Source organism: Triturus cristatus, chromosome 5_2 (assembly GCF_964204655.1).
Source record: "Triturus cristatus chromosome 5_2, aTriCri1.1, whole genome shotgun sequence".
In the NCBI taxonomy this organism is placed as follows: domain Eukaryota; kingdom Metazoa; phylum Chordata; class Amphibia; order Caudata; family Salamandridae; genus Triturus; species Triturus cristatus.
Genome location: NC_140588.1, coordinates 336,326,625 through 336,354,269, shown reverse-complemented (window position 1 = coordinate 336,354,269; position 27,645 = coordinate 336,326,625). Strand labels below are relative to the sequence as shown.

General features: G+C 44.9%; 1 protein-coding gene across 1 annotated transcript in view; it reads right to left on the bottom strand.

Moving 5' to 3' along the window:
• Positions 1-27,645, bottom strand: part of MCUR1 (mitochondrial calcium uniporter regulator 1) — a 271,092-nt gene that overhangs the window by 226,058 nt on the left and 17,389 nt on the right. The window contains exon 2 of the mRNA XM_085607101.1: positions 8,359-8,478. Within this exon, the coding sequence (XP_085463227.1) occupies positions 8,359-8,478 (120 nt within the window). The remainder of the gene's footprint in view (positions 1-8,358; positions 8,479-27,645) is intronic.

Below are 27,645 nucleotides of genomic sequence, written 5' to 3'. Positions count from 1 at the left end.
GAAGACTTGGTACACTGCGTGATTCTGAAGCATCACAAAATAGCAAGAGCATGATCATCTCTGAAAAGGCGCAGGGGAAGGACATGGGCGGTGGTGCCATGAGCAACAGAGCAGACAACTGCACGCCGAGCTGTGATCCACAGGAACCCGGGCAGGGAGTGACTATTAGCAATAGACTGCTGTAAAGGGAAAGCAAATTTGTGTGCGCGCTTAGCGGGGCGTGGGAGCGCATTCCAGGCGGGGGAGCGGACCCTTTGAAGTACGATGCCAAACGGATTGCATGGCGGCACGATGCACGTGATTGTGCGCGTGCTCGCCATGCAATCCACTTTTGAGAGCACTTTTGGGAGCCCCTTACTAGAGTCTCGCATAGCGATTGCTACGCAATGGCTAGGCGAGACCTAAAAACCCCCAATAAAGAAGCACCGGATGACTGCCTTGCTTGCCCCTTGGGCTAAATCAGCCTGGGGATCAAACAAGACTTTTCCCCAGAATCAGTGGCAAGAGACTAAAGCTACTAAGTCACTTCAACCCCAGCAAACAAAAAAGCTGAGTAACACAACTGGGAAGGCACCTCTGACAGCCTAGTAAAACATGACTGACTGGATTGGAGAGACAGTAATGCTCTCTGATGCCCAAGATAGCCTCTCTGTTATATCCCAGATGACCCCTGTGATGTTCTATGAAATAATACTTGAAATGGGCAAAAGTGAAGTTTCCTAGGAAGGTCTACGGAAGTGGTATGCATGGACACGAATTAGAAATCACAGTTTTCCTGAAATGGAGAGGGAATTGGAGTAATAAAAAATGGTTGCATTTTGTGCAGCCATAGCAAAATGCATTAAACAGAAATGTGCCACAAAATGGAGGCAAGACAAAGAAAGCAGAGTACTGAAAGCCTACAGGATAAAAATAGACCTTTCACACCCCATGGGAGTTTTCAGACTAAAGTGGCTCTTTCACAAACAGTGAATAGATTTTCAGAGGAAATGCCTAAAAAGCAAGGCATATAGCTATCATTCATCAACAGAAAAGGTACTGTTGTGTTGTCAGTGTAGACTAAAATGATTTGCATTTTGCCAAATTGAGGAGGTCTCTTGATGCTAGGAAAATAACATTCAATTCTAGAATACTGATATGATGATTCTTTACCTATAATGCTGGATCAGCAATCATTGTAAGGTAGCTAGCCACACATGGTCAGAAGTATCCTATGTCCTGAAAACCTTTGTCTCTGACTAGAGAACAGTACTGTGACTCAATAGTCATCCATGGGCTCTGACACTCTGCTGCAGATACTGTTGCACTTGAACTCTTTCAAAATAGGAAGCAGTCGACTGGGGATGGGGGGGTAATTGTCTTTAGCTACTGCAGCAGAGCAATCCTAAGGTGATGGAAGTTATGTCTTCTTCACCACATTGTACAAAAATGTCTTAATAGAAGTGAGGTTCTGAATTCATACCAGGAGGACTCGGACACATTCATATGAGAGGTCTGGATAGGAAAGCAGAGATATCAGCTGATGCTACTTAAAGTATTCTCTGGGACCTCACCAGCTAGTCATATAGATGGGAGTTACTGTGAATCTCCTTATAGCAAGGAGGCTAGCATCACCACCATTGCTATAACCATGATCATGAAAAGGGGACCAAACTTGGCCGAGGAAGCAGCATCGTGTAATCTCACTCGGCACCAAACCCTCTTCTTGAGCAGAGGGCGATGTTGAACTATACCCCCGTTTATTTACATTGCCCACGCCAATTTCACTCCTGAAGCGTAGACAAGATTTGTGCTACAGTCACCATACAGAACGACTCTTTAAAGGTGGGGAAGGCTGAAGTGATGAGTTTCCACGATAGTGCTTAGGCTGTGTTCCCCCGACCCCGTATTCTGCAAGCGCAGAAGTCCAGATTGAATTCTGCTAGCTGCATAATCCCTCGCACCAGGAGTTTTCTTGACCTCGTGCAGACAGATTTTGAAACGAGGGTCAGATAGTTGAACAGGTGGGAGAGGAAGTCTGAGTCTCTGCCACATTATTGGTAGAACCCAAAAGGAATAGGTAGTTTGCCTCCAAGCTTTGAAGGAGTAGATTCTTCTAGCTTTTTTTTTATTCTCCCTCCCTGCTGCCTCCTTCTTAGTAGTTGCAGAGAAAGCAGAGTTCACAGATCCTCTGGAGAACTTCCAATTCTTCCCAGTCTGGTCAACTTTGGGGGCTGTCCTATATGAAAATGTAAACTGTGTTCTTGTCTACATTAGAGTGTGTCTGAACCCTTGGAGGAATTCAGGGAGAATTTGATTATATAACTGAGGGGGTGTTTTCCATCAACACCAGGTCATACACTAGTGCAAGATCTAGTCTGTGAAGGATGGAGAACATGCAAATGTCAAACCCAGTTAGGGCCACAGGGCAAGCAGAGGCTACTGGGCCTTAGCCGTGGGGCTTGGGTCGTTTGCCTCTGATCCGCTAAGGCCCTTCCTACTATTGCTCTACAAGCTGGTTCAAGTAGAACCCCATAAGTATTTTATTCTCAGTGGAAGCGATGGCCAGCAATCGGATTCTTCTCAGGGGGGGGGTAATTTGGGGTGTACAAACTCAGCACTCAACAATCACAGAGCAGTGCAATAAATGAATACCCAACCCAGTGCCTTTCTTTGATAAAAGAACAGTGCTTTAATCTACACACTTAAAATGTCATACTTCACAGCACATAAAACAGGCACAATTTTTGAATTGGTTTACTGCGTCTTGTGTTCTGCTCCACCTCGCTACTCTCAGGCGTTGTCCTGCCATTGGCAAGTCTAGCTAGGTCTCCCTCCTGGGGTCAACGTCTCTCAGGCAAGTATTAAACCTTAGGTGCTGATTACCCGTAAATTTAGTTCCTATTGTTCAGCACCTTTAGTTAGTCTCAGAATTTCATCTCACCATAGTGCATAGAGTGATTCTGGCAGGGGCCTGCAGCATACGTCTCTTCGTACTTCTGATTTGAGGAGAGACAGGCCAGCTGGCGGCTTGACCTCTCCAATCCAGTGTAGATCGCAGCAGCATGACAATGAGAGATGACTTCAGACGCTTCCACTATCAGGTGTCCAGTCTGAGGAAGGAAGGACCCTCTTATGGGAAGCAAAAAGGACAGTACTCATTGAACGTCAGTAACACAGTTTGCCTGAGCATACATTTCTGGATGGAGGTACGCTATGCCTTGGGCACAGAACCTCTTGATGGTGGCACACTTCATTTTGGGCACAAGCTTCTTGGGAGCAGTGGTGATGACCGTTCTCCACGATTCCTCCAGGATTTTTCCACAGGAACAGTCTGCAGCCCACACTCCTTAGGGCACAAACATTACTCTTCTAAGCTTTATTTGGCTGGTGGACAAGAGCAACAGGGGTCAAGCTAATCTGGTACATCACACCTCTGTACGGTTGTAAGGTTCACTTAAAATGTGTTTCAGGTGTTTCAGGTCAGACATTCAGCTTCTTCCAGCAAGGCCAGAGAATAGATTATGTCCCCTCACCTTTTGGAAACTGGCAGCCAGGCAGACACCAGCTCTGGTTGCACAGAAGTCCTCTGAGAACTCTTTGGTGCATTTGCTTTTAGATGATTGAAGAGAACTTGGAAATGGAACAAGTGGGTCAACGGTCCCCACATTTATACAGTCAAAGCAGCCAGGGTATGTGGATTGATTCTCGGTCTCCATTCTCAGAACAAGAATGTGGTGGTGGTTCTTAAATCTGTTCTTCGAGGCTGTTGTCCAGATACAGCTTTTGTGCCGGCTGGTGTTCTTCACAGCAGGGTATTGTCCAGCCTTCAGTAGCCACAAGAGACGCAAGAAGGTCTTAGCTTTCTGCGCCAACCTCAACAACAGCCAAGCTGACACTGATCATGAAAGGGACAAAGGGCTGGCCTCACATGAAGGACCCTTCTCACCTTTAACAACGAAAACTGCAGTCCCATCATTCACCCCCACCCTTCACCAAATGGCACTGGTCAGGAAGACTAATCAGCAGCACTTCTAAGCAAAAGGACACTAACCACATTTCTAAATGAGCAATCCCTCCTCTTTCTTCAGGTCAGTGTCTAGGTCTCCTTCATCCAGCTTCAGGACTGTCAGCAATACACTTCCAATTTTGTGGAACACATCCTCACTTCCATGCTCAGGGATAGGCCAGAGGCTTCCAAAATGTAGACCACAGGCATCCATTATTATGGTTCACTAATTCCTACAAGCCACATACATACACACTTACAAAATACAGTTGTGAACATAGCACTAGGGCCAGGGTTAGCGGGCAGAAGCAGAACTTTACACGCGTCGCCCAGTAGGCCTCCACTCCAATGACACAAATAAAAAAGTCTGGTCAAAACTACAGATTCACAAAATATGAAATGCTGCCACTACTACTCTACATCCTAAACCCATAACAGAGATGGTAGTCCTCAGTCAGTTAAATGAGGGGATGCTTGGTGCTCCTCTCCTGGTCACAGAACAGCTCCAGGACCTTACTCTTGTCAAGGGACAGATTAGTGTGAGGCTGAGGCCAAACTCAAAACACCAGGATACCAGATACTTGCAGTAAGGCCCTACATACCTTACCGTTAAAGGAAAGGTCTAACATTCACTCCTAAACCTCAGTTGTGAGACAAGAGACATAATAGCAGGCTTAACCGTCACAACCTCTGGGTGCCAAATTCAGTTCAAGTAGACACCTTTTTAAGTGTGTGCATATGTAGGAAATGGTGCTGGAATTCTTCCCAGAACGTTTTGACAACTGTCCACAGGAAGAGGTGTGGCGCCGCGGCCAGGGTGACTGACTCCGGAATCTGGGGATCACCGTTCAATACAAAGCGCTGGCGGCAGATTAGCCCAGCACCATGCGACTCTGGGCAATAGCTTGCTTAATCTTCCCGACGGCCCCCAGCGCCTAGAGACCCTTACGGGTGATTGTTCGCGCTTTACAAATGTGGATATATATATATATATATATATACACATCTGGAGGTAACACTCCCATCAACACAGCATAAATGTGACTTTGGTCCAAATGGTGAAGAGTTTGGTAGAATGCCATCAATATTACGCAGGAATTCCCCTTTGTGTTCGGTGGATCAACAGATGGAGACGCTGGCATTTACACCACTACATATAGCGGGCACAACCTCGTAAAAAGAGCATTTTCGCTTCATCTGTATGCGTCATGAACTACCTGCCAATCTTTCGATCTTTCTGGCAATCACATTGAGGTTCTTCTGCAGAATAATGAACAATTAACTTCCTAGACCAGATTGTAGCAGAAACCCATTCTAAAAGGGGGAGGATGGATGCTGTCTCATCCTTGGCAAATGATGGCATGGTCCATTATTGTGTTCACATTACACAAATCGGTGAGCTTGTCATCCTCTGAATCCTCCTCACTGTCTTAGTTCAAGTTTATGAAAAACTGGGTTAGCGGGGAACAGTTGAGTCAGTTCAGTGGTGGGTGGCTGTCATGTAATGCCCAGGCTTGGATGGTAGAAACAGCTTGGTCAGTCAGCCAAGAGCCCAGGGGCATGGGCACCGCTGGAGAAGTAACTTAAGTGATGGTCTGAGTTCAGTAAAGTGCAATAAAAAGATTAGGGATGTTTCCTGAAATTCATAAGAGCCCACAGAAGGGCCTGCTCACTATTGCCCTGGTGAAGGCTGAACTGAATAATGCTGTGGGCTGAGTGGATGAGGAGGTGGCAGCCACCCAAGCGCACAAGGCCAATACTATAGGATTTTAAAGGTTCTTATGTTGATTTCATGTCACATTTTATAAATCACAGTATAAGTGTATAATTATGAATTTCTTTTTAGATTTCTGGAATGTACACAATCAAGTAAAATAGTCTCCAATGTTATCCTCCGTCTCGTTGAAGTAACAAGGAAACAGCTCATTCCTCCCCCTCCCATCAGCTCTGGAATGTGTCTCTGCAGACTGCCAATCGAAGAAGAGCCTCTCCGGCGTCAGGATGTGCCAGATCCTTAACCTCCCTCCTTGCTCCCATAGTAATGTTAGGGCTTGATTAACTGCATCTTTGGATGGCCTGATCACTACTACTTCTTCCCAAATCCGCCTGCTCACCAGCACATCTGTCCTTTCCCATGTGCAGATGGTACAGTACATGCAACCGGTCTCATACTGAAAGTTTAGATAATGGTTCTTGTGATAACAGTATGCACGGTCTGTTTCTCTTTGTTTAATGTGATGCATTAAAGACACACATTATAGCCTTGAAGTTCAGAGCACAGCTGACCATACACGCTATTTGTGTATATGCTGGCTGCTATTAAATATCCTCTCGATTCTTCCAGGCTTTGCATTTGGGGCATCTTGCATTTTGGCTATCAACAAACCATTTACTCAGAAGGCAGGATGAGCAGCACAGTCTCAGGAATTGGGAGATTCTTCACCACCTTTCTCCTGAGAAGAGAACCACTATTTTCCTTCAGAAGGATTTGGAAACGCCAACCTTCTCAAGGAGGTAGAGGTGTGGCTTGTTCCCCCAGAAGGAGAGCTATCAGAAGTCCCCATCAAAGTTGGGAATGTGGTGTCAAAGCTGAAATCTCTCAGGCACAGGATGCAGAGCTAAAAGGAGACCACAGTTTGCGGTCTGCATTCTGACAAATGCAAGTTGACAATCCTTGAACAGGCGTGGGTGCCGGAGGTGTAAAAGTGTGTCCAAGTTTCACTAGAGGCCCAGATGCAGGCAAAAGGTGCAAATGGCATTGCAAATAAACTCCTGCCTTTGGCACCAGGAGCACCCAGACGTCCAGCTCTCTGGCAGAGGTAAACATCTTGGCAGATACCTCTCACAAAGATACTGCTTTGGATCAGGCCAAATGGGTGATTCTGAACAAGTCCTGTCCAAAGACATAAAAACCTTTAAGGGCATGGATATAATGACCTGTGAAGGAGACTGGCGAACCTGCACCAATATTTATTTTCTAGAGAATACCATTTTATGTTTATAGTGTTAGAATGCTTGGTACTCGAGTATAAGAACATGGACAGCAATGTATTTTGTAAGCATCCCGCCCATGCATGGAGCCATACACTTTAGACATAGTGAATGAAATAGAGTGCAGAGTTTGTGGATCCAGGATGGTGGTTGTTTATTGCTATATGCATGGCCGATGGCTATATTATGCAGTGATGGTGTAGGCTTGGGGAGAGTACAAACAAAGGAACCATGCAGTCGTTTTTTAAGGCACATACTATTCAATGTGCCTTTCACATAATTGCTGAGCTGTGCCGTCCAATTGTCCCATTGGACCTTATTGCATGGATGCATTGACCAAACTGAGCGTTGCTGTGGATCATTCCCCTGTAGTTGATAAAAGGATTCACTCTGCAAATAAAGGGATTCATGGTAAAAACTAGAATATATTACACCTTAAATTAGCAACAATTTTTCCAAGTGATTTTATGAGTAGGTTAATATCAGCCATGTAAACATTTTTTCAGAATGAACATTGTAATGATAAATGTGAAGCTAAAGCCTAAAAGGCTGGTTTTGGTACAACAAACCCTTTACATTCATTAGGAAGAATATGATAAAGTTAATTGCTAAAAAGCTGTGTAAATATTTTGCACCTGAAAACTTTTAGTATGAAAAAGACAGAACAGAATATGGCAAGGAATAAAAGAAACCAAAGTGTGCAAGTGACATATTTGAAAGAAAACAAAAACAGATGGTAAAATATACCCAACATACTTTCATCCTTATCCATTATTGTTATGCAGTCAATTGTTCAATTTGCCTAAACTAAGTTGTTTAGTGGACTTTCACCAAAAGGTCTTTAAGCTTTCAATTTAGAAACTTTACTAAAGGGCTTTAGATGATGAAAGCATCCCGCTATTTAAATCCAACATTGTAACCAGGTTTTTTCAATATCCCCACCAGATATACAAGCCCTTTCTCGAATTATATGATTTGCGTACGGTGAAGGTCTAGATATGTACAGATAGAGGTTGTTTTTCTATATTTTAGGAAGTGTAATGAGAGGTTCTAGGTTATAGGACCATAAATTTAAAAAAATAGTAAAAAAAAAATAAAACATACCCCCAGCTTGTTACTGTTTTCCAGCTGGAGGATTTTGTTTAGGGTTGTTGAGGGTGCCCCAACCCCTGTATTCCAATTACAGATGAAAATGAAAGACTGAGCAATGCAAGTGGGACACAAGGACATTATAAATTAACTTTTAATTTCATTTTGAATGAGTAACCAAAATGTAATAAATTGCGCAGCATATCTGAAAAATGCACCTAATATGTTACAAGTCATACTGGGTGTCCTAAGTGAAGAAAACAAAATTATTGTTGTTTCACAAAGATTACCTTTCATTTCCAGGTGACGAACTAAGGCATGGGTGTCGTAGTATAATCTTTTCCCCTCAGAAGAGAAATAGTCTCCTTTTCCAATGTCATGCCGCAGCAATAAAGTAGAAGTATGAAATTCTAAAATCAAATAAGAAACATTTAATTAATCAGGTCTAATTAAATCCTAGGAAATAAACATAAAACTCATTTTTACTGCTTATATGAACTTCACATGATGTGGTTTTCAATTTTCAGTTATGGTTCAATCACATCAATACATCAATATATGCTCTGATATGGTCTACAAAAATCAAACCCTGTAGCTTTTCAACTTGACTTCTTCTGCAACTCGAAAACTAAAAAAGAAGCAGCCAGCACCAGTATATATCATTGAACCTCCTTCTATTAAAACTCTTCCTCTCAGCCCAAGTCAGTCAAACAATCACAATACAAACTGTCATGAACCTAAACCTAGGAGTCAACTCGGGCTTTAAAATGGCTGTCAACATCCAGAATGTTACCTCATCACCGCTCACAAACCCTGGTTATGAAACACGTTCCTTGTGACCACCAGAACCAAAGAAAAATACACTTTTGCAGGAAAAAAAACATTTTCTTAATGCTTTGCATTCCCACCCCTAAATAACAATACATTTACAAGGATTCAGTTTGCTATATTTATATACAGTAGGTGTCAGGGACATTTGACTCTCAGCTCCTACATATAATTCTCTCACCCCGCACCTTCCCTAAAACACAAGCTTCGATGTATCCATCCGAAACCCTGCATCTATCCTCTGAATTAATTATCCAACTGACTCTTGAGCGGACCAGGGCAAAAACACTTAGGGCCAGATGTACGACCCTTTTTTGCGCTCGCAAAAGGGAGATCGGCCCATTTGCGACTGCAAAAAAGGGTAATGGCATGTACAAACGCTAATTTGCGAGTCACTGACTCGCAAAATAGCATTTGCGACTCTCGCATTCCTTCCTAATAGCGAGACTCACTGCCATGTACTATTGTTTTGTGACCGCATTTGTGGCCACAAAACACTCACAGTTTACCACCTACTTCAAGTAGGTGGTAAACCACTCGTAAAAGGGAAGTGGTCACCAGGGGACACCTTCCCCTTTGTGAGTGTGTGAGAAAATATTTTTTAAGAGCATTCAGTGGTCGCAGAGACCACTGCCTGCCCTTCAAAAAATGAAACTGAAAAGTTTAATTTTTCTTTTTTAAATGCATTCCGTTTTACATTAAGGAAAACGGGCTGCATTAAAAAAAACACTGCTTTCTTTGAAAAGCAGTCCCAGACATGGTGGTCTGCTGACCCCAGCAGGCAACCATCCCTGGGAGTGCCAGCCATTGCCAATGGGGTCGCAAATTGCGCTTGCCTCATGAATATTGATGAGGTATGCAATTTGCGACTCCATTGGGAATTGCAAACAGTGTCTGAGACACTGTTGTACATTGCATTTTGCGAGTCGCAAAGCGACGCAATTTGCGAGTCGCAAAATGCATGTGTCTTACATCTGGCCCTTATATTCTTATATTGCTTAGCAACTATGCAGGACTTTCTTGGTTTTAGGCTTTTCTATCACAACAGTAAACTTATGTATCCATTTTCGAATCACTAGTTTTAGATCAACTTACTAATCAATTGATTAAACATTATTTTCCTTAGCTTTGCTTTTTCTAAATAATGTTTTTAAAAAGCTTTAGTTGTCTCTGTGAAATATTTCCAAATATTTGTACTCGAGCCAAAAGGGTAAAAAACGTGCAAGTAGAAAAGTGCCTAATTTGAGTTAATGTTTTAAATATTGGTAAACACTGTGCAGTTCCGAGCACAAAGGTTTCGATTTCACCTTTTGAAAGAGAGGCTGTAGTCCATTCCTTTCACCAATGCTTGCCATTTTCTCAACAGGCATCTTGTGCTGGGACTATGAAACCTAATGTTGACTTAAAGATGTAATTACATTCAACTGGGCCTGACCATGAGGACAACATTTCAATGAGAATTATACTCAAATAGTTGATCCCATTTATTAGTTAGCAGACTTAGGGCTAGATGTATAAAGGTTTTTTGGTGGTCGCAAACTGCCCGAGTTTGCGACATTTTTTTACTGAACAAGAGGCAAAATGTGATCCTTTAATGCAATCTGCATTGTGATTCGGTATTTGGAAGAGGCGTGTTTAGGGTGTCCTTTCCACATATCGAATCGTAGTAGTATGTATTAATGTTTTGCGACCGAATTTCTGTTGCAAATCATTAATACTTTACCAGCAATTCTAAGGTGGTGGTAACCCATTCACGTGGGAAGGGGACCCTCTGGGATCCCCTCCACTTTTGGGAATGTTAAAAAAAAAAAATTACGAGCAAGACCAATCTTAAAAAACAAAACAAAAAAGTTTCATTTTCTTTTTAAAATGCATCCCGTTTTTCTTTATGGAAAACGGGCTGCATTAAAAAACAAGCATTTGCAATACAATAGGTCTCGCATTATTAAAGTTTGAGCTATTGGTGGTGCATTATTTAGCAATGCCAATAGCTCAAAGTTTAATAATGCGAGACCTTTTGCATTGCAAAAGCTTGTCTTTCCATGCTTCAAGGTTGAAATTTATCGGCGCTACGCAAAACAGGCGCATTCTTTTAGATTCCATGCAAAATAGAAAGGAGTGGGTGGAATGGATGAAATTTTGCCGTGGCCAATGTTTATTTAAACAAGAAAAATATAAAGATTAGATTCAATAAAAGTGACAGTGTCAAGCAAGCGATATAAATCTTGGCAATCTACACAGGATGTATTCAGCAATGTAAGATTATATCACATGGAAGTAACTCTGAAACTCTCTAGAGCTAGCCGCAGCGCTGAAATAAAATAAAATGACCTCAGTGCACATCTGGTAATTCATTCCAAAGAGCAAAAAAAAAAAAGAAAAAGCTCTATAACAATATAAACAAGCGTTTGAAGTGTTCTGACGGGGCAGTGGGAGAGTGGATGCAGCCTCGACGTGGGAGTGGTGTGGGAGGCAGGAGGAAGTCAGGACGGGGAGGAGGGGAGACTGCTTGCTAGAAGAACATGCACACTCATGGAGCACATTAACAAGGACGTTGCCTGACTTCCACAGTTGGGGTCCCCTATGTTAATGCCTACAATGCAGAGGAGAATATAATGTGCGCTCCGTCTAGCCTGAAAATCAGACATTATTCGAAGAGACTCACTAGAACCACCAGCCATACAAAGTCATTTTTGCACGATGCGCCGCGTCTCAGCAGGTAACCTTTGAAATCTAGGAGTGAGAAGGGATTACAAACAACACAAGCCATCAAATTCACACAAACTAACCCTCAAGAAATACATCACCAAGAGAACACAAGTCGATAATTCTGCACATCCCCACTTGCAAATCCGCGATTGAGCTTTTATTTTGGAGAGATCTGCAAAGATTCCCAATTACAGAAACAATTAAGAGACAGGTTCAGGAGATGAGCGGGGGGAAGGGGTCTCTTTGTATCAGGTAAACCCAGTATAGATAAGTTTTGTGATCTTTTGCAAGACAAGGAGCTACAGACCCCGCAATCAATGCAGAGATGGGAGACCTGGTGAGAGCGCAATATGACAGAAGAGATTTCACCCCTGCTAACAACCAACGCGCACAAGCGACACCTGCAGGAGACCAATCAAGCACGACCCTGGTGCCGGAAAACGATGCTTCCATGCAGGATGAACCCGCCCCTGCCTCGATAGAAGGCAGGGCCCTCTACCCCACACCTACTAGTTAATGACAACCCGCTGCTGCCTGCTGCTTGCACCCAAAGCACACAAGTCTGGACTGACATCAAAGGCAGTGCTTTAAATGGGAAAATATAAGTGCAGGTACTCATTAAATTGAGTTAGGGGTGTGGCTAGTGGGCGGGGTTAGAGGCGGAGCGAGACATGATGATAACAAGACACTTCTATTGATTATTAATTTTGCCCTTGAACTATCCTTGATAGTAGTCCCAAACGTTCCATATATGCAGATTACCAGCTACATATGCTAATAAAGGGTGGTGTGTAGACTTGTTTGGAACAAGCCCTAAATCATAATGGAAGGAGCTTGTAAACTATGAGTGCAGCCAAGCCATCTGCAGTACTGTTAGCACTTTCAGGCTAATATTCAGTGCGTACCAGGACCAACGAGACGCTGGCATAGCATAATTAATAATGAGTTCTACACCACTCAGGCTCGCAATGCCCATAGGGCTCAAAGGGCTTCAGCCCCCCCCCGTCGTGTGTGCCAGCCCGGGCAGAGACAGCTTCCAGGGCACACACAGAGACAGTTTTTGAGCTGTTGTAGGCTGGCTGGTCTGGCGTCTGTCTTATTGGAGTACTTCACAGGTCTTTAAAAGACCATTTACTTGTTAACAAGCCTTTGTTGTTATTTCACTCCTTAGAACCCCTGGATCTCCACTCTGCCTATTGCAGGAAGAAGACGTCCCCCCCCCCCCCCCGCCCCCGCAAAACAAAATTGGGGTCTAGTTGCGTCTCTGACACCCCTTTCAGGGCATACCAAACCTTTCGAGAAACGTATCAATATAACGAAACATTTTAACTCATTACATGAAATGAAGGGCAAACGCGAAATGTTAATGTTTCCTTGTTTTTGTAATGTTTGCTGCTTCCTAATGTCATACTCTTCCTACTTGCTTGACTTAAGTGAAATCTTTTATCTTGTAGAGTGCGCACACAAACGAGCATTCCACGAATTTCTTTTCAAATGTCCCTTGAGTGTCCCGATTCTCTTCCTCTGATCTAATGTCTCTCTCAAACACACACAATATCAGGCAAACACGAACACATAAGCAGACAAATAAACAAAAGGCTCACTTCGGATTATTCCTTAGTTACTTCGGAGCGTCAGGGACAGTGCATATGTGATTGACAGAGCAGGGCCTGGATGGGGTCTACTCTGTCAGACACAGCAGGGCGGTGAAATTTCCAACACCCGGACATCCCGTGCATAATGCAAATGAGTCGCTGCTTAATGGTTCAGTGGTGGCTCAGCTAAGGGCTAGAGAGGCGCTTTGGATGTCAGAGTGCCCTACTGATCTGCTCCACTCTGACTGCCTCGAGCTCAGCAGCACTAGCAGCAATGAGCTTACATTTCTTGAGTACCGGTACTCTCTTTGGCAGTGGAGACGTGCCGGTACTCAGCTCGGTAAAAATGAGAAGTGCCGGTACTCAGTACCTGTGAGTACCGGCCCATTTAAAGCACTGATCAAAGGGGAGTGTAGAGTAAACTCAGGCATCCTTTTCACCCGACTCTCCCACCCCCCACCCCAATTCCCCGACAAACACTTTCGAGGTAAAGAAGTAGCTTTAGAAATAAAGGAAAATTAAAGGTAGACGACTGGAAACATTTCATCTTTAGTAAGGCGCCCTATTAACACAACAAACTGAGATTGTGTTAAAGGTGAAAAAAGTAATAACATTGTGAACCCGGTGTGGTAAAATCCTGAGGACTGCAACGCTAGGCGCGAGACCTAATGAGACACTACCATCATTCGCTTCCCACAATCCCATCCTTAACTATCGTCTACCCAACAACTTCCCCTTCACTGTTTTCAGTATATATTGTATACTTAGCCAAAAACTTTTGGTGCATGGCAAAGTTTTGTATTGACCAATGGGATGGAGTCAGGAGGAGAGATCGCCTGTCCATTAGACGTACCCACTACAGGAGAGTCTTAGGATGTGGATAGTGCTTTCATCACTGAAAGGCTCTTTAGGCTGTGAGATGAAGGAAAGGACTTCTTCAAATGTGTGCTTCCAAGAGTTGAATCAAGGTGGCCAACAATGGACTCCACAGTCGCGTGACATTGCGGATATGCTGCTCTTCAACAACTAAGGGTTCTAGTTTCTGGGAACACAGTGGAAATAACTCCGGGGCGAGAGAAAAGATACAGCCTCCATGAGTCACTAAAAGATACGTCATCACCAGACTAACACTCAGAGAAAGTGCATAGGCACACCTAGAAGAAAGGCATATTACCAAGATGGCTTCTGGAACAACTGAGAAGGTTTCATCGCTAGATACATTTTGTTTCAATGTCCCTTAAGCTAAGTAGGCCCGTGTTTTGTTTTTACATCTCCTACAGTTTTTGTCCTATCACTCTTAGGCCCCTTGATAATCTGGCCCGGGGCCTGGTCCAACAAGGAGAGTCACAAGAATGGAAGGGAAGACATGGCACCTAGCACAGCAAGTGCCTTATTTAAATAATGATTCTTTCCGTTTGGAACTTCCAATTTGTAATCTATGGTAACAAAATCGAATGTAATAGAAGTACATAGTTTTTGGATTGTAGTGCTCGGACACCCAGCTGGTCCAGTTTGTGCTATGTGAAGCCCCAAAAATAAATTAAATAACTCCGAAAGAAGGGACATCACAGAATTTTGGAGACTAATAAACACCCCTTGTTTTCAAGATAAAAACGCCCCTGTGGTTGCTACAAATATCCTCCCGGAACAGTGGACAGCCCACTTTGAGGGCCTGTACAACCACGGGGCGGAAGACAGGGCAGAGGAGATGCGGGTGGCTAAGCAGGGACAGGCATTGGAGTTTTCCCTAGAAGAAATTGTTTTGGGTATTGAGGGACTCACTAAAACAAAGCCCCAGGCCCGGATGGGATCCCCCCGGACCTGTTTTTGAGTAATGTGGAGTTATGGGCCCCCATTTTAACCAGAGTAATAAATGCAGCCATTAAGGTCGGCCTGCCCAGGTCTTGGTCGCTGGCTATTATAGTTCCCATTTTTAAAAAGGGCAACAGAGATAACCCCCAATGTTATCGCCCAATTTCTTTGATAGACGTCACAGCTAAAATCCTAGGAAGAGTAATCCTGAATCGCCTGACTGTATGGGCCGAGGATAATAATATTATCTCGGAGGTTCAATACGGTTTTCGGTCCGGCAGGTCCACCAGTGACCAATGCTTGAACCTCTACATGCTGGTGGCAAAGTATACTAAAACCAGCAATGAAGCCATTTACCTGGGGTTCATGGATTTGGCCGCTGCATTCGACCATGTTAATAGGAATAAGCTGTGGGCGATGATGAACCACTTGGGAATTGACCCAGGTATAATTTGTACCCTGAGGGAATTGCATAGAGAAACCTCTGCTAGAGTACGTTACAATATGGAAGGGGGGATGACTGATTCTTTTAGATGCACTAGCGGTGTGAGGCAGGGTTGCATATTAGCCCCTTTTTTATTTACGTTATACATTAACAATCTAGAGCAGTCCCTGACCAATTTAAAAACAGATTGTCCAAGGGTGGGGACACGCAACATCCCAGTGTTGCTGTACGCAGATGATGCGGTTCTTTTGGCGCGAACCCCCAAAAGCTTGCTGCAGATTCTAATTGATGGGTTTGTCAAATTCATGGATGCGTTAGATCTGTCTGTCAACTTAAAAAAATCTTATGTAATGGCAGTAGGTCATAAACCACGGACTAGCTTCCCATACAGAATTGGAAATCACATACTAGAAAGGGTGCAATCCTTCTCGTACTTAGGGGTGCTCTTTGATGAGTCACTGAAATTTGCCCCTCTGGTACAGGAAAGGTGTGGCAAATTGGTGGCATCAACTAGGGCCATAGCAGGTTACGGGAGAAGAGTTGGCCGCTGGTGTCCGGAACAAACAATGAACCTTTATGGTTCAATGTGTTGTTCCAAAACCATGTACGGCTCAGAAGTGTGGGGTTTTACAAATCTTGAGTCACTGCAAAGGGAGGAAAATAAACTCTTTCGCTCAATATTGAAAGTCCCCAACTGCACACCAGCTGTTATAGCTCACAGAGAATTAGGAAGACCCTACCTAGAGGACTTGATCAAATTTAGACCAATTCTGGCTTGGCTTAAAATTTGGACAAACCCGGATGCCGCGCTGAGTAGGCAGATCCTAAAAGACTGCCTTGGCAGAGATAAAAGCCTGAATATTCCATGGCTTAACTATGTCAAAACTAGCTTGGAAAATATGGGTTGCAAGGAGTTTTACTCAAACCCTTCAGTGATCACCTCACAGGATAAGTTGCACCTCAAGAGAATTTTTTTGGATCTTAGATCATCTGTTAGAACCACACTGGAAGGGGTTAAACCATCAGTGAGTGCTCACAGCAAGCTTGAAACCACTGAGGGGATGGAACCGTATCTTTGTGTTTTGTATAATGCTCAAGAAAGGTTTTTAATGTCACGTTTTAGGCTCAATTTTTTATCATACTTGCTAGCAACCCAGCTGGTTTTAGTCATTCAATTGAGCAGAAGGGTGCCTGCGGCTGCGACAATAGGTCTCCGCAGGACACCCTTCATTTTGTACTCTTATGTCCTCTATACGTAATACCAAGACGAAGATTTTTAAAGGAAATTTAAAAAAAGGCTAGGTTCACTCGAGCCAAAGAGGCACTGATTTTTTTACAAAGGGCTAGTGACCCACTAACACTGTGTTCTGTTATAAGTTTTTTGAAATTTGCACTAAGATTAAGGGCAACCAGAGGCCAGAACCACTCGTGATTCCTGCAGGTTTCCCTACCTGTTACTTTGTTTAAGCCACCAAGGTGGACCTATTGTGAATAATGAATTATTTTATGTATCGAGATTCAGTCAATGTTCTTGTATAATGATTTAATACTATTTTAATTGTATATATGTGTACTCTTTTATGATGGTTTTCAACCACCGAATAAAGAATTATTTATTTGAATTGAAATTAAATAACTAAAACTTCAGCTGCACATACTAGTAAAGAGAGAAGGTGCAGAAGATACACGCTTGCGCTCACTGACCACAAGATGGCGCATGTAAGCAACAGTAGAAACACTGTTGGAGATGCAACAGGATTCAAGCATGCACGGGGCCTCATCCTCGTGGAGGGGTGTTGCCAAACACCCCCTGCCAGAAAAAAAACGTTTGTAAACAAAATGCACATAGTAACAGGAAAAATAGACATGAGTCAGTGTTTCCTACAGACCTCTATTCTCTGTTGCCGTGACCCTAACGCTGCCTTTCTTTTTCAGAATGCTCGGGAGATCGCACTGGCACTTTTAAATGAACACCCAGTCCGTGTTACTTTTAAATAGATACACAGCCAATGACATAGCGCGAAATGATGGGGCTTCCCTCCTAATGTGACGAAGTTCCCCTGAGACTCGCATATTGCACAAATACTCATAGGTCTTGGACTGAAAGAGCCCCCTCCCCCTCCACCATAACGCGTGCATTAATTTCAGGGGGGCGCCTTTATGCCCTTGATCCAAGTCTCCGCGGTGGTCACGATGCACATTCAAGAGCAGTCTCGGTGCGCTTTATGAATGTCTAGTACGTCATGGACCGACCACTGTTCTTTTTAGAGAGGGCTGTAGTCCCTTGAAGTCCGTACCGTCCAGCTAAATTTCTCTGTGGCCATAGACAGTAATCCCTCACGTGGCCTTGCGCTCTTATTCGCGCTTGGCGCTCTTATTCGCGCTTGAAAATATCTTAAATATTCCAGTGCTTGCTAGAAAAAAAAACATATTTCACACTTTCTTCCCCTGCGCTCTCAGCGCCCTTCTCCATTCCTAACCGATAAATACACAGCATTCTCCAGCTTCCAACGTTCGTCAGCGCAGACTGCCCTTTGAAAGTGTAGTTAGTTCTCTCAGAGCTCTCTCCCCGTGCCTCTCACACATTATTTGCACAACCTGTTCTCTGTCACGTCAGCATTTTTCTGCCGTCGTTCCTGGACTCGCGCTGCACAACCTAGTGTGGTGCTTGCGCAGAGCTTTATCTCAAACTGAGTTGCTGATGTGACTGCGGACTGTTTATTCCTTGGCTGCTGAACAATGGATTGTTAAAAACCCTTAAATCACCTTGCATTTGTGATTGTTAATGATGTATTTTGGGAAAACGTGTAAGATTTTTTCTTTTCACTGGACGGCCCTTTAAAATGCCGCTAATGGCGCTGCTGTGCACCTCTACCTGCTATGTGGTGAACACAGTCAGAACCCCCCACACCCCCGCTCTGACATACGCCATTAGGCTTCCTTTCGAGGTCTCGCGGCCCAGTCTCTCCTGCTATGTGGGCATGGGTGGACTCCTGCCCCTCACACCTTGCTGTGGCACCGTCCCTTGGAGCCTGCTCTGATCGATGCAACGCTCCTTCACTCAGGATTACCCCGCCTCATGGCACACCAGACCAAGAAGCTGCTGCGCGCGCTGCCTGTCTCTGGTTAGTGGTGGTTAGTTGGTGAAATGCTATGATGCACTGATATAGTGACACGCAGGTGAACTGTGACACCACTGACCCGACAACTTTTATCATCTGAAAGGTGAGTGTGATCTTCGAACTGAACTGTTTTAACGTGATGTAACCACGAGAAAGGCAGCATACAGTGACTTTAGGCAATTTATATAGTTTGTATCCGAGCTAAATGAATTACTACTCACAGCCACCAGGGTGATGCAAAAGCCCGAAAGACATGATGAGGAGGCCCTAAGACACATCTCCTAGTTTCAAAGCCGCTGGGGAAATGTACAAAACACATCCGCGAGTGGAGCGCGTGCGCGCGCCACAGCCAAGCATGTGATTTCAAGTATCACGCCCGTGTCTGGGCACGATCATTGCTCCTCCCACAGCCTATTGGCGTCTATTACACGCTTGGTGCGCGTAATAGACACCAATAGGCCGTGGGAGGAGCAATGCGCCCGCCTTTGGCCAATAGCATGCAGTCTTTCATAAAAAGACGCACGCTAAGGCCAATGGGGTAGCTGAAAAGGAAACGCACACGCACAAGCGTGTGCGATTCCTATGTCAGCTTAGATTCCACGTTTTTCACCTACAAAATGTCTCGCGCTGAGCGAGCACTGCTACGCAGTGCACCGCTAGGCGCGAGACCTAAAAAGGTTTGCTTTGTTAAAAAGCAATCACAGACCTAGTGGTCTGCTGATCCCAGCAGACCACTACCCCTGTGATGGCGAGGATTCCTAATGGGGGTCACAAATTGCAACTTACCGATTTGCAACCCACTAGTAATCGCAAATCTAAAAATAAATGTACTGTACATTAGAAATAGTGATTTCCTGTTTGCAATTCGGAGAACATCTCAATTTAGAAATCACTATTCCCAATGTTAGTTCATTTGGCCCTTAGTCTACTTAAGACAATGGTAGTGAGTTCTCAACTTGGTAACCTCAAAAACGCCTTTTATTAATAATGACATTTTAGTCCGTTAGTAATCAATAATGACATTCAAGACATGGTGGCTCTATTATAAAAAGGCAGTTTAAGATGCATATCTTTTTTTAAAGCTACAATATATCAAAGAATCCCTCAGGGGAATTAAGGATAAAGGGACAGGTGGGCACCTGCAAGCTGATGACTTTTTACTAGCAGTGCTAGTTTTGCTTCTATCCAGCTGGAACATTTTAAAAAGCCAGCAGTTAGTGCACAGCCGGAGTCCGGAGCCCAAAAAGGTGATATTGGGCCTGATGGATGATTGCAGAGGCAGACAACATCCTAGATTGCTGTTAGCCATGGGTTTCTTCATAGCCAAGAGAGCTATAGCACAATCTGGAGATCCACACTAGCTCCAATGACCGAATAGACTCGGGAATAGACTTCTGTGCCGAAACAAAGCAATTTGTATAGAAATCCAGGGGATGACCAGAGATACATGTCAAAGTCTGAGGTGAATAGCTTAACTATTTTTTATATGCAAATGTTGACGATGTATTTATGTTAGAAGACCTATCTGAAAGTTTGTTACATGTTCTGAGTGTACAGACTGTACTACGCTTCTCAACACTTACTGTATCAATGAATGCTGCTGCACACATCAGGATTAAACAAGCATTTGCAATGCAACAGGCCTTGCATTTACGCAAGTTTAAGCTATTGGCATTGAAAATGACAATGTGTTTTATTAATGTTTCAAAAACCAAAACCTAAATAAAAAGGCTTTGTCATTTACAATGCCAATAGCTCAAACTTGCGTAAATGTGAGACCTGTTGCATTGCACATGCTTGTTTTGAGTTTTTGTCCTTAATTAGCCCATAACAAGTTCCCTTGTGGGCAGTTTCACTCAAAGCAAATAACTAGTCTGAGGAATGGCTCATCTCAGTGTTAATTTTTGAGTCACAATTATTATTTGCTACTGTGTGAGCCAATTGGAAAGTTGCCAATAGGAAGTTGCCAATAAGCGTATCACTGTTATTTTTTCATAGCTGCATGTGGGCCAACGTCGAGTATGACACATTCAGTCTGTCCTGGCTTAAACTGACCAACATATTTCATTCTGGTACTTCTAGTTTCACTTTTTACATTTTATGGACCGATAATTTCCAGCATGCAATATGATTTGGGCTTAAAAGCTGGGACTGGTTGATGGTGTGACATGTGACCAGAGGCCACATGGTAGCTATGTTTTGTGAAATGTTGATGTCTGCTATATACGCAAGTGCTTTGCAAGTACAAAAGAATGGGACTCCTTGGCTGGAGTCTGGTTCATCGAGATGGGGGTCCAAGAATAGACACACTCACAGACTATGTATTTTTGCATCTGCAATCTGTATTAGATTAACTGGAGAAGGGTATAAGACCTGTGAACCTGTAAGGTTAAACGAGTGTTCCTCAAAGAAGTCATGCTCTTTTGGACCAGTTACACTTTCTGGTAACTTATTAAGTTATGGGAATTGGAAATATTTAGATGTTCTATCATTAGTCAAGATTGGGTGGCAGTGAAAAGCCAGGATTCCTTGGATGTTTAACAAACAAACTACTTGTGTGTACAATCAGCCATCACACCGGGCTTGTTGACTACGGGCCATGAGCATTTTGGACACAGGTAGACATGAGTTCAGGCATTTAGTGGAGGGATGCAATAGGAGGCGATTCCCAACTGGAAACAATCCACGCCCCAACACATGCACTCGGCGCACCACACACACCAGGTTGAACATATAGTCAAGGCACAGCGCACAGACTGGCACAAAGTCTTCCAGGTCAAACTAATTTACATGTCACTTTAATATTCAGTTTTAGAAGCATTAGTTCCACTCCACTGAACAACAACACTGGCCCTAGCAAACTGGGCCTCATGCCCTTAAAACAACGAAGAGAGCTGCGCTCCTCAGAACTCTTTAGATAAAACTGTGTGTCACACAAGAGTACTCATGTACAACTGTACACAGAAATACTCAGAATGTATAAAGGATATATGTAAAGGTGTTCATTGCGTAAAAAAAAAAAAAACAACAGCAATTAAGAAATACGCATTCCGTACAACAATAAATACACCTAATTGCCTAACAACTACAAGTGTCAGATGTGCACTATTAACAAAGCCCATCAGGACCACAACGTTACGTGCGGCATCAAAGTCCATTACTGATTAATCAAGTCACCTAAATACCCAAATGCCCTGTTTACACCATTCACTGAGGCCATTAAGGAAGAGGCCTTCGCTGCCTGGAGGAGCTTGAGTGGACAATAAACGTGTGAAGTGAATAACAATGCAGCTGCCGGACGCAAGGTGCTGGGGGGGCGGATTAGGCTAAGGGAGAAGGGCAAATTCAGCTCCTTGCTACCAAGCCCTCCATCCCGCACTCGAAATCCCGCACTCTAAATGTGGCAGCTCAGCAGGGCACATTCCATTGGGGACAGGGTGTGGCGTAACCCCAGAGCTGCCCACTCTGCCGAGATTGTAATTAAGGAACCACGTTCGGGTCTCAGCATTGGCTAAATGTCCTGCGATTCTGGGCAAATCACTATCTCCTGTGGCTACACAAATGAATTTGTCCTTGTGTAATGGGTGCTCATATAAAGCGCTCCAATACCTTTGCCTCGAGTTCACGCTATATAAACTGTAAAAACAAATATATATATATATATATATATATATATGAAACAAAACTTCTCTCAGGCTTAACCCCGAGTCCCAGGGTTCGTCGCAGCAAAGGAAAAGCACGGCACCACAGAGAGTTCACCGTTAGTATTTATTTAGCATAAATCTTCAAGGACACGCACAAAAGGACGGTCGACTGCTGGCTACGAAGTCATAACTATCTGAAGGAGCACACAGGGCATGGGAACATTCAGGAGCTATTCGGAGGAGCGGCCCCAGTTCCCCCCCCCCCAGCTCACTGTAACCCCCAACCCATGTTTTAAACCTGCTCTCCAGACTACTGGCCGCTGCTCCTCGCCTGCTCCCTGCCCCATATAGGATTCTATTCACTTTTTTCGCAGCTTCCGCTCCAGAAGGTTATTCTTCAGAGCCCGGTCCACCGATCCCATGGTGAGGCGCTGCGGGGCTCAGTATCTACAGCCAAGTAGGAGCGTCCAGAGCATGGGGTGGAGCCATGGGGGAAAATGGATAACCCCTGGGAGGGCGCTAAAGCCATGGGGGGAAATGGAGAACCCCTGGGAGGGCGTTCGGGGAGAGGTGGCCCTGGGAAAGAGAGGGATAAAAACTTAAGAGCTAAAGAGAGAGACGGGGACAAGGATCAGACAAGCGACTTCCAAACTGATGGAAAGTAGCTCCTGTGTTCCTACAATCGATCACAGGCAGACAGTGAGGAAGTGGGCGAGCCCAGGAAGGTTTGCAGGGCGGGGCCAGCAGCAATGTGGAACAAGCGCGGCCCCGCAAGTTAACGAGTACTCGTGCCTGTAGAGCGTTTGCCTTGCGGGAGCGAGCAGCAAGCCGCGATAATTGCAAACATATGGCGCCACTGCTCGCTCCCGCAAGGCAAACGCTCTGCATGCACGGGTACTCGCGTACTCATTGGAAACAGTGCAAAACATGCACGAGTTTCCAAGAAAGTACAGTGCGATGCCAAGAGGTCCCTCCTAAGCAGCGCTTGCGTGCTGCGTAGGCGAGACCTAAAAAAGAAATAAAGAATGTTATTAAAAAAGGCAGCAGTGACCATAGCTAGCACTAGGGACTCAGGGAAATTAAGGGAGACAAAGCTGTGCACTGCGAGCATCAGAATCCAGTGACCTGGGACGACAGTGAGGAGGAAATACATTAACAATCGCAGACAGTGCACAATAATCACCACTTATCCCAGGACCTAGATAAAAGGCCTGACACGGTCATGCGTAATTCCTTCTGTAGACTTTTGAGGGAACAAAACTGCAAGCTGGTAGTTATAAGAGGCTACAATCCACTTCTGTGTTTCTGAGGGATGTATACAACTTGAGCTCTGCTCTCATCTTTGATGTCACTCAGAACACCTAGATGGAAAATATTCTCGTTGGTGGTACTTACCTTCGTGCAATTTTCTATGATGCTTATAGGAAACTTCTAACATGAACACCAGATGTGAAATACGGTTATTCACAGCCATTAAGCACAACAGTACAAACAAAAGTTGTTTTGCACTGTTATGACGTCACATGGTAAGTCTTGCTTCCTTGGTATCACCTTTGTTCCACCTCACACAGGTCTTCCAGTCTCTCTGACTCATCTCTACAGACCCAATGGAAATGGTTGTATTTAGAGCCACGGACCAGTGTGCCGCCTCTCAGCTCCGGGTATCCACAGATCGCACTTAGCATTATATTCATTTTCCTTATTGTACAAATAGAAGATTTGGCCATCCTCTGCCAGATAAAATGTAAATGTGTATGTGCTTGTATAGCGCACTGCCACCCCCAACGGGGGTATCCTGGCGCTTTTTTTACTCATACAGCTGTGGAACCCTTCCTGGCCTTTCCCTGTGAAATGGCCACTCCTGGGCACCCCCATGGTGAAGCCAGGCATCCCAGCGCTGCTGGGGCCATTGTGGAGATTAAGCAAGCTATTGCCCAGAGTTGCAGCGTAGGACCCATGATTAGAATAGGCACCGAGGCGAGAATTATCAGGTCCAAGGAAATTGAATCCAAGACCCGCCGAGGCGGGGGATTGAACTCTGGTCCCGGGCCAGAACTATGCATCAGGGTCTGCCGCTCTAACCATTGAGCCACACTTCTCCACAACATAAACATGCATGGGCACTTGTGGATCTTCCTCTGAAGTTTGGATGGCCAACTCCTTTCATATGTATGAGCGCGCAGTATGGTTGAGTAATTTCCAACGTGTATGTAATCAGTGCATAGCAGTTTTAATGACTCCTTTGGAAAAGTGATCTCCCTAATGTTGTGGTTTCTCTGCATCCCCCAGTTGCAACCTCGTCCTGACAGGAGAGGTCCTGTCAGGCACACTGAGAGCAGATGTCTGTACAGCACAGACTACCTTCTCAATCACTGAGAGCAGAAAACACAACATCTGGGTAGGAAAGGGGAGGGATGGATCCGAGTAATATGGGCGAGTGGAGCGTACCAAGTATTCAGTTTTACAGGGTAAGGGACATTGGATCACCAAGGGTAATGGAGGAGTGCGGAAGGCAGCCTGGAAATTATTTTTTATATTTGGCGAGAGCGCAGGAGATGCTACTGAAAATATTTGGGGAGGGGGGGGGGGGGGGGGGGTGGCCAGAAAGATCAGTTATTGCTTTGCCTCACCCTATCCAAACATATTTGAGCAGGGTGAGGTAGGTGGTTTTGACAAGTGGTGGGGAAGGGTGGTAGGATGCCACACATTCTTTTTAGGTCTCGGCTAGCGAAGGCTGCGCTTGCGCAGTCTCGCTCCCGAGAATTAATGACTTCGGGTGTTTTGGAGAAGAGGGGCTTGAACCCGCCCCTCTTCTCTCCTCTTCTCCATTGGCTGGCCTCTTAAATGCTGGCCACCCATTGGAGAAGAGGCTTGTCGCGCAAAACAGGCCCCGTCCTTTTCGGATTGGGGGGCGTGTTTTTTCGTTGCTTTTCGCAGGGCGTGTTTTTCTCTCCTCCAGCCAATGGCAAGAGGAGAGAAAAAGAAACACGCCCCCGAATCCGAAAACGCCACTGCGTTTCTCCGAGGCATTTGTGCTTCGCCTCGGAGAAAGGCGGTGGTGTCTCGGTATGTTCTTGCAGGGCTCAGGATGGTACCGCACACACAGTGCAATGTTTCACCCTAGCTCTACACTTGTACACACAGTGCAATGTTTCACCTCAGCTCTGCGTGTGTACACACAGTGCAATGACCCCCAGCTCTGCACGTGCACACACTGTGCAATGTTTCACCTCAGCTCTGCGCGTGCACACACAGTGCAATGTTACACCTCAGCTCTGCGTGTGTACACACACTGTGCAAACACACCCAGTTCCGGGTGTGTACGCAGTCACAGTACAATGTTTAACCCCAGCTCTTCAGTTATACACACAGTGCAATGTTTCACCCCCAGCTCTGTCTGAGTACACGCCGCCACGCTTTAAAAAACGTTAGCTCCCTAATCCTCTCTTGTGTACCAACACAGGCTACAGACATCATCCCTTCCATAGTACTCCTCCAGTGCGCATGCGCACAGAGAGCCGACCTGCTTCCCAATGTGCGCTGCACAAACGGCAGCATCACAGCCCCGGCTCCTAAAGCGACCACCTCTCTGCTCCTCGGCGTACACACCAAGCGGCAATATACCCACCCCCTCCCCTTGTCCCCCCTCAGTCCGACGTCAGAACTCAGCGAATAACTAGATGAAAATTGCAGAGCAGGGTCGGCCTCTCGGCGCTCAGCGGGGCCCGGGTGGAGGGGGGGAGGGAAGCGTTTATTTAATCAGAGGGGGCTGGGGATGCCTCTGTATGCTTCCCATTGGACGCTCTTTAGCGCCTCTGTGGGGATTTCACATGCGCGGCGCTAATGGGACCACTGCAGACATGTTAGTCGTATTTTTTTAGCATAATTTAATCTACGTTTTAGGTGATTGGACGTGGCTGCATCCCGCCAGTCACAAGTTCCACTTTCAACCCAGTGAGGATGCTCTGTAGGTGAAGTTGACACTAAAATCGGTGTGCGTCCTGCATGCCATGAATTAATTTGTGTCACACAACTGTTCACTGCGAGATTCACCTACAAAGTCGATACACTGAACACAGTCGAACCGGCGTCGCCACACCTGTTAATCACACCGGGCTTATTTACAAATAAAAACCCTCTCCCTCCTTACATAATTAATGCAATTGCTTGTTTAAACAAATTTTGAGGAGAGCGGGCGCACTTTGGTTTGTTGTTCGGCGGTGTTTTTCTGTTTTCAATCTTTTGCTCTGCAAGAAGTCGTGCGGGTGGGCTCAAAGATGGCGACTTTTGTGAGCGAGCTGGAAGCAGCCAAGAAGAGTCTGAGCAAAGCATTAGGGGACAACATCAAACAGTGAGTACGACTATGGCATTCTGGCGTTTAGTTCACATTTCTTTGACATAGACGTGCATCTGGTAGCAATCATCCCAATTATCTATTTGGCCATCACTCTGTCTAGCGTGTGATGGCCCCTCCTTCATCTTCCATTTTCCTTTACGGGGATGTGCATCTAGAAACAATCATCCCGATCGCATCTACAGTGCGACTTTTACATTTGTTTATTCTTGCTTACTCTACCGGCAGATCTGTGCTCGCCACCCTCTGTGTTTTATTACCCTTGGAGCGAACTCAGAGAGCCGATTGCTGTTTCCATACTCGCCCTATTTTAAGAAAAGCAACAAAAAAGCAAACACATTTTTAACGTTTCCCCTGTGGAATGTCAGCGATTTCCAAAATACGCAACATCTTCTGGGTGACCCTTCAGCTTACACAGAGTCCCAACTGTTCAGTTTTAGCGCTTCCAGTTCATAATGTATGTTTTTAAGGGAAGCCTTGCCTCCTGCTCAGGTTTCTCCTTTCGGTTCCTCTTTGTGGTGTGTTTTTAAACATTTCCCCGCTTTGTGAGTAATTGGGGGCGCCCCGCTTTAACGCAGTGCCCACTTTTATGTTTAAAAGGGCAATAGCTTTACGTCTCGCAATTGCGAGACTTATTAGATTGCAAATGCTTGTATTTATATCTGCCCTGCACCCACAAAGTGTTTTTGGAATAGCTTCAGCCCTTTATCTAATCTCCCCGCAGCTGTATAATTTGGTGGACTGTTGGCGTCTTACTCCTGCATACATCCCTGTATCTGTATATAATTATATTTGGAACTTACGGTGCTCATCTCATCTCATTCATTAACGAGGCACTAACAAGCGCTCTTAAAGCAGCAGTCTCCGTCTGTTCTTTGTAGCCAGGACATTCATCAGCGAGGCACTCACAGGCACCCTTACGATAGCAGTCTCTGTATGGTGCAAAAACACCCTCGCTTAATTGACCAGCACAACAGCAACAACATTTTTTGGCCATGTCTTCAGCAGTTTCTCTAATCTCCCCACAGCTGTCGAACTTGGTGGAATGTTAGCGCTTTACTCCTGCAT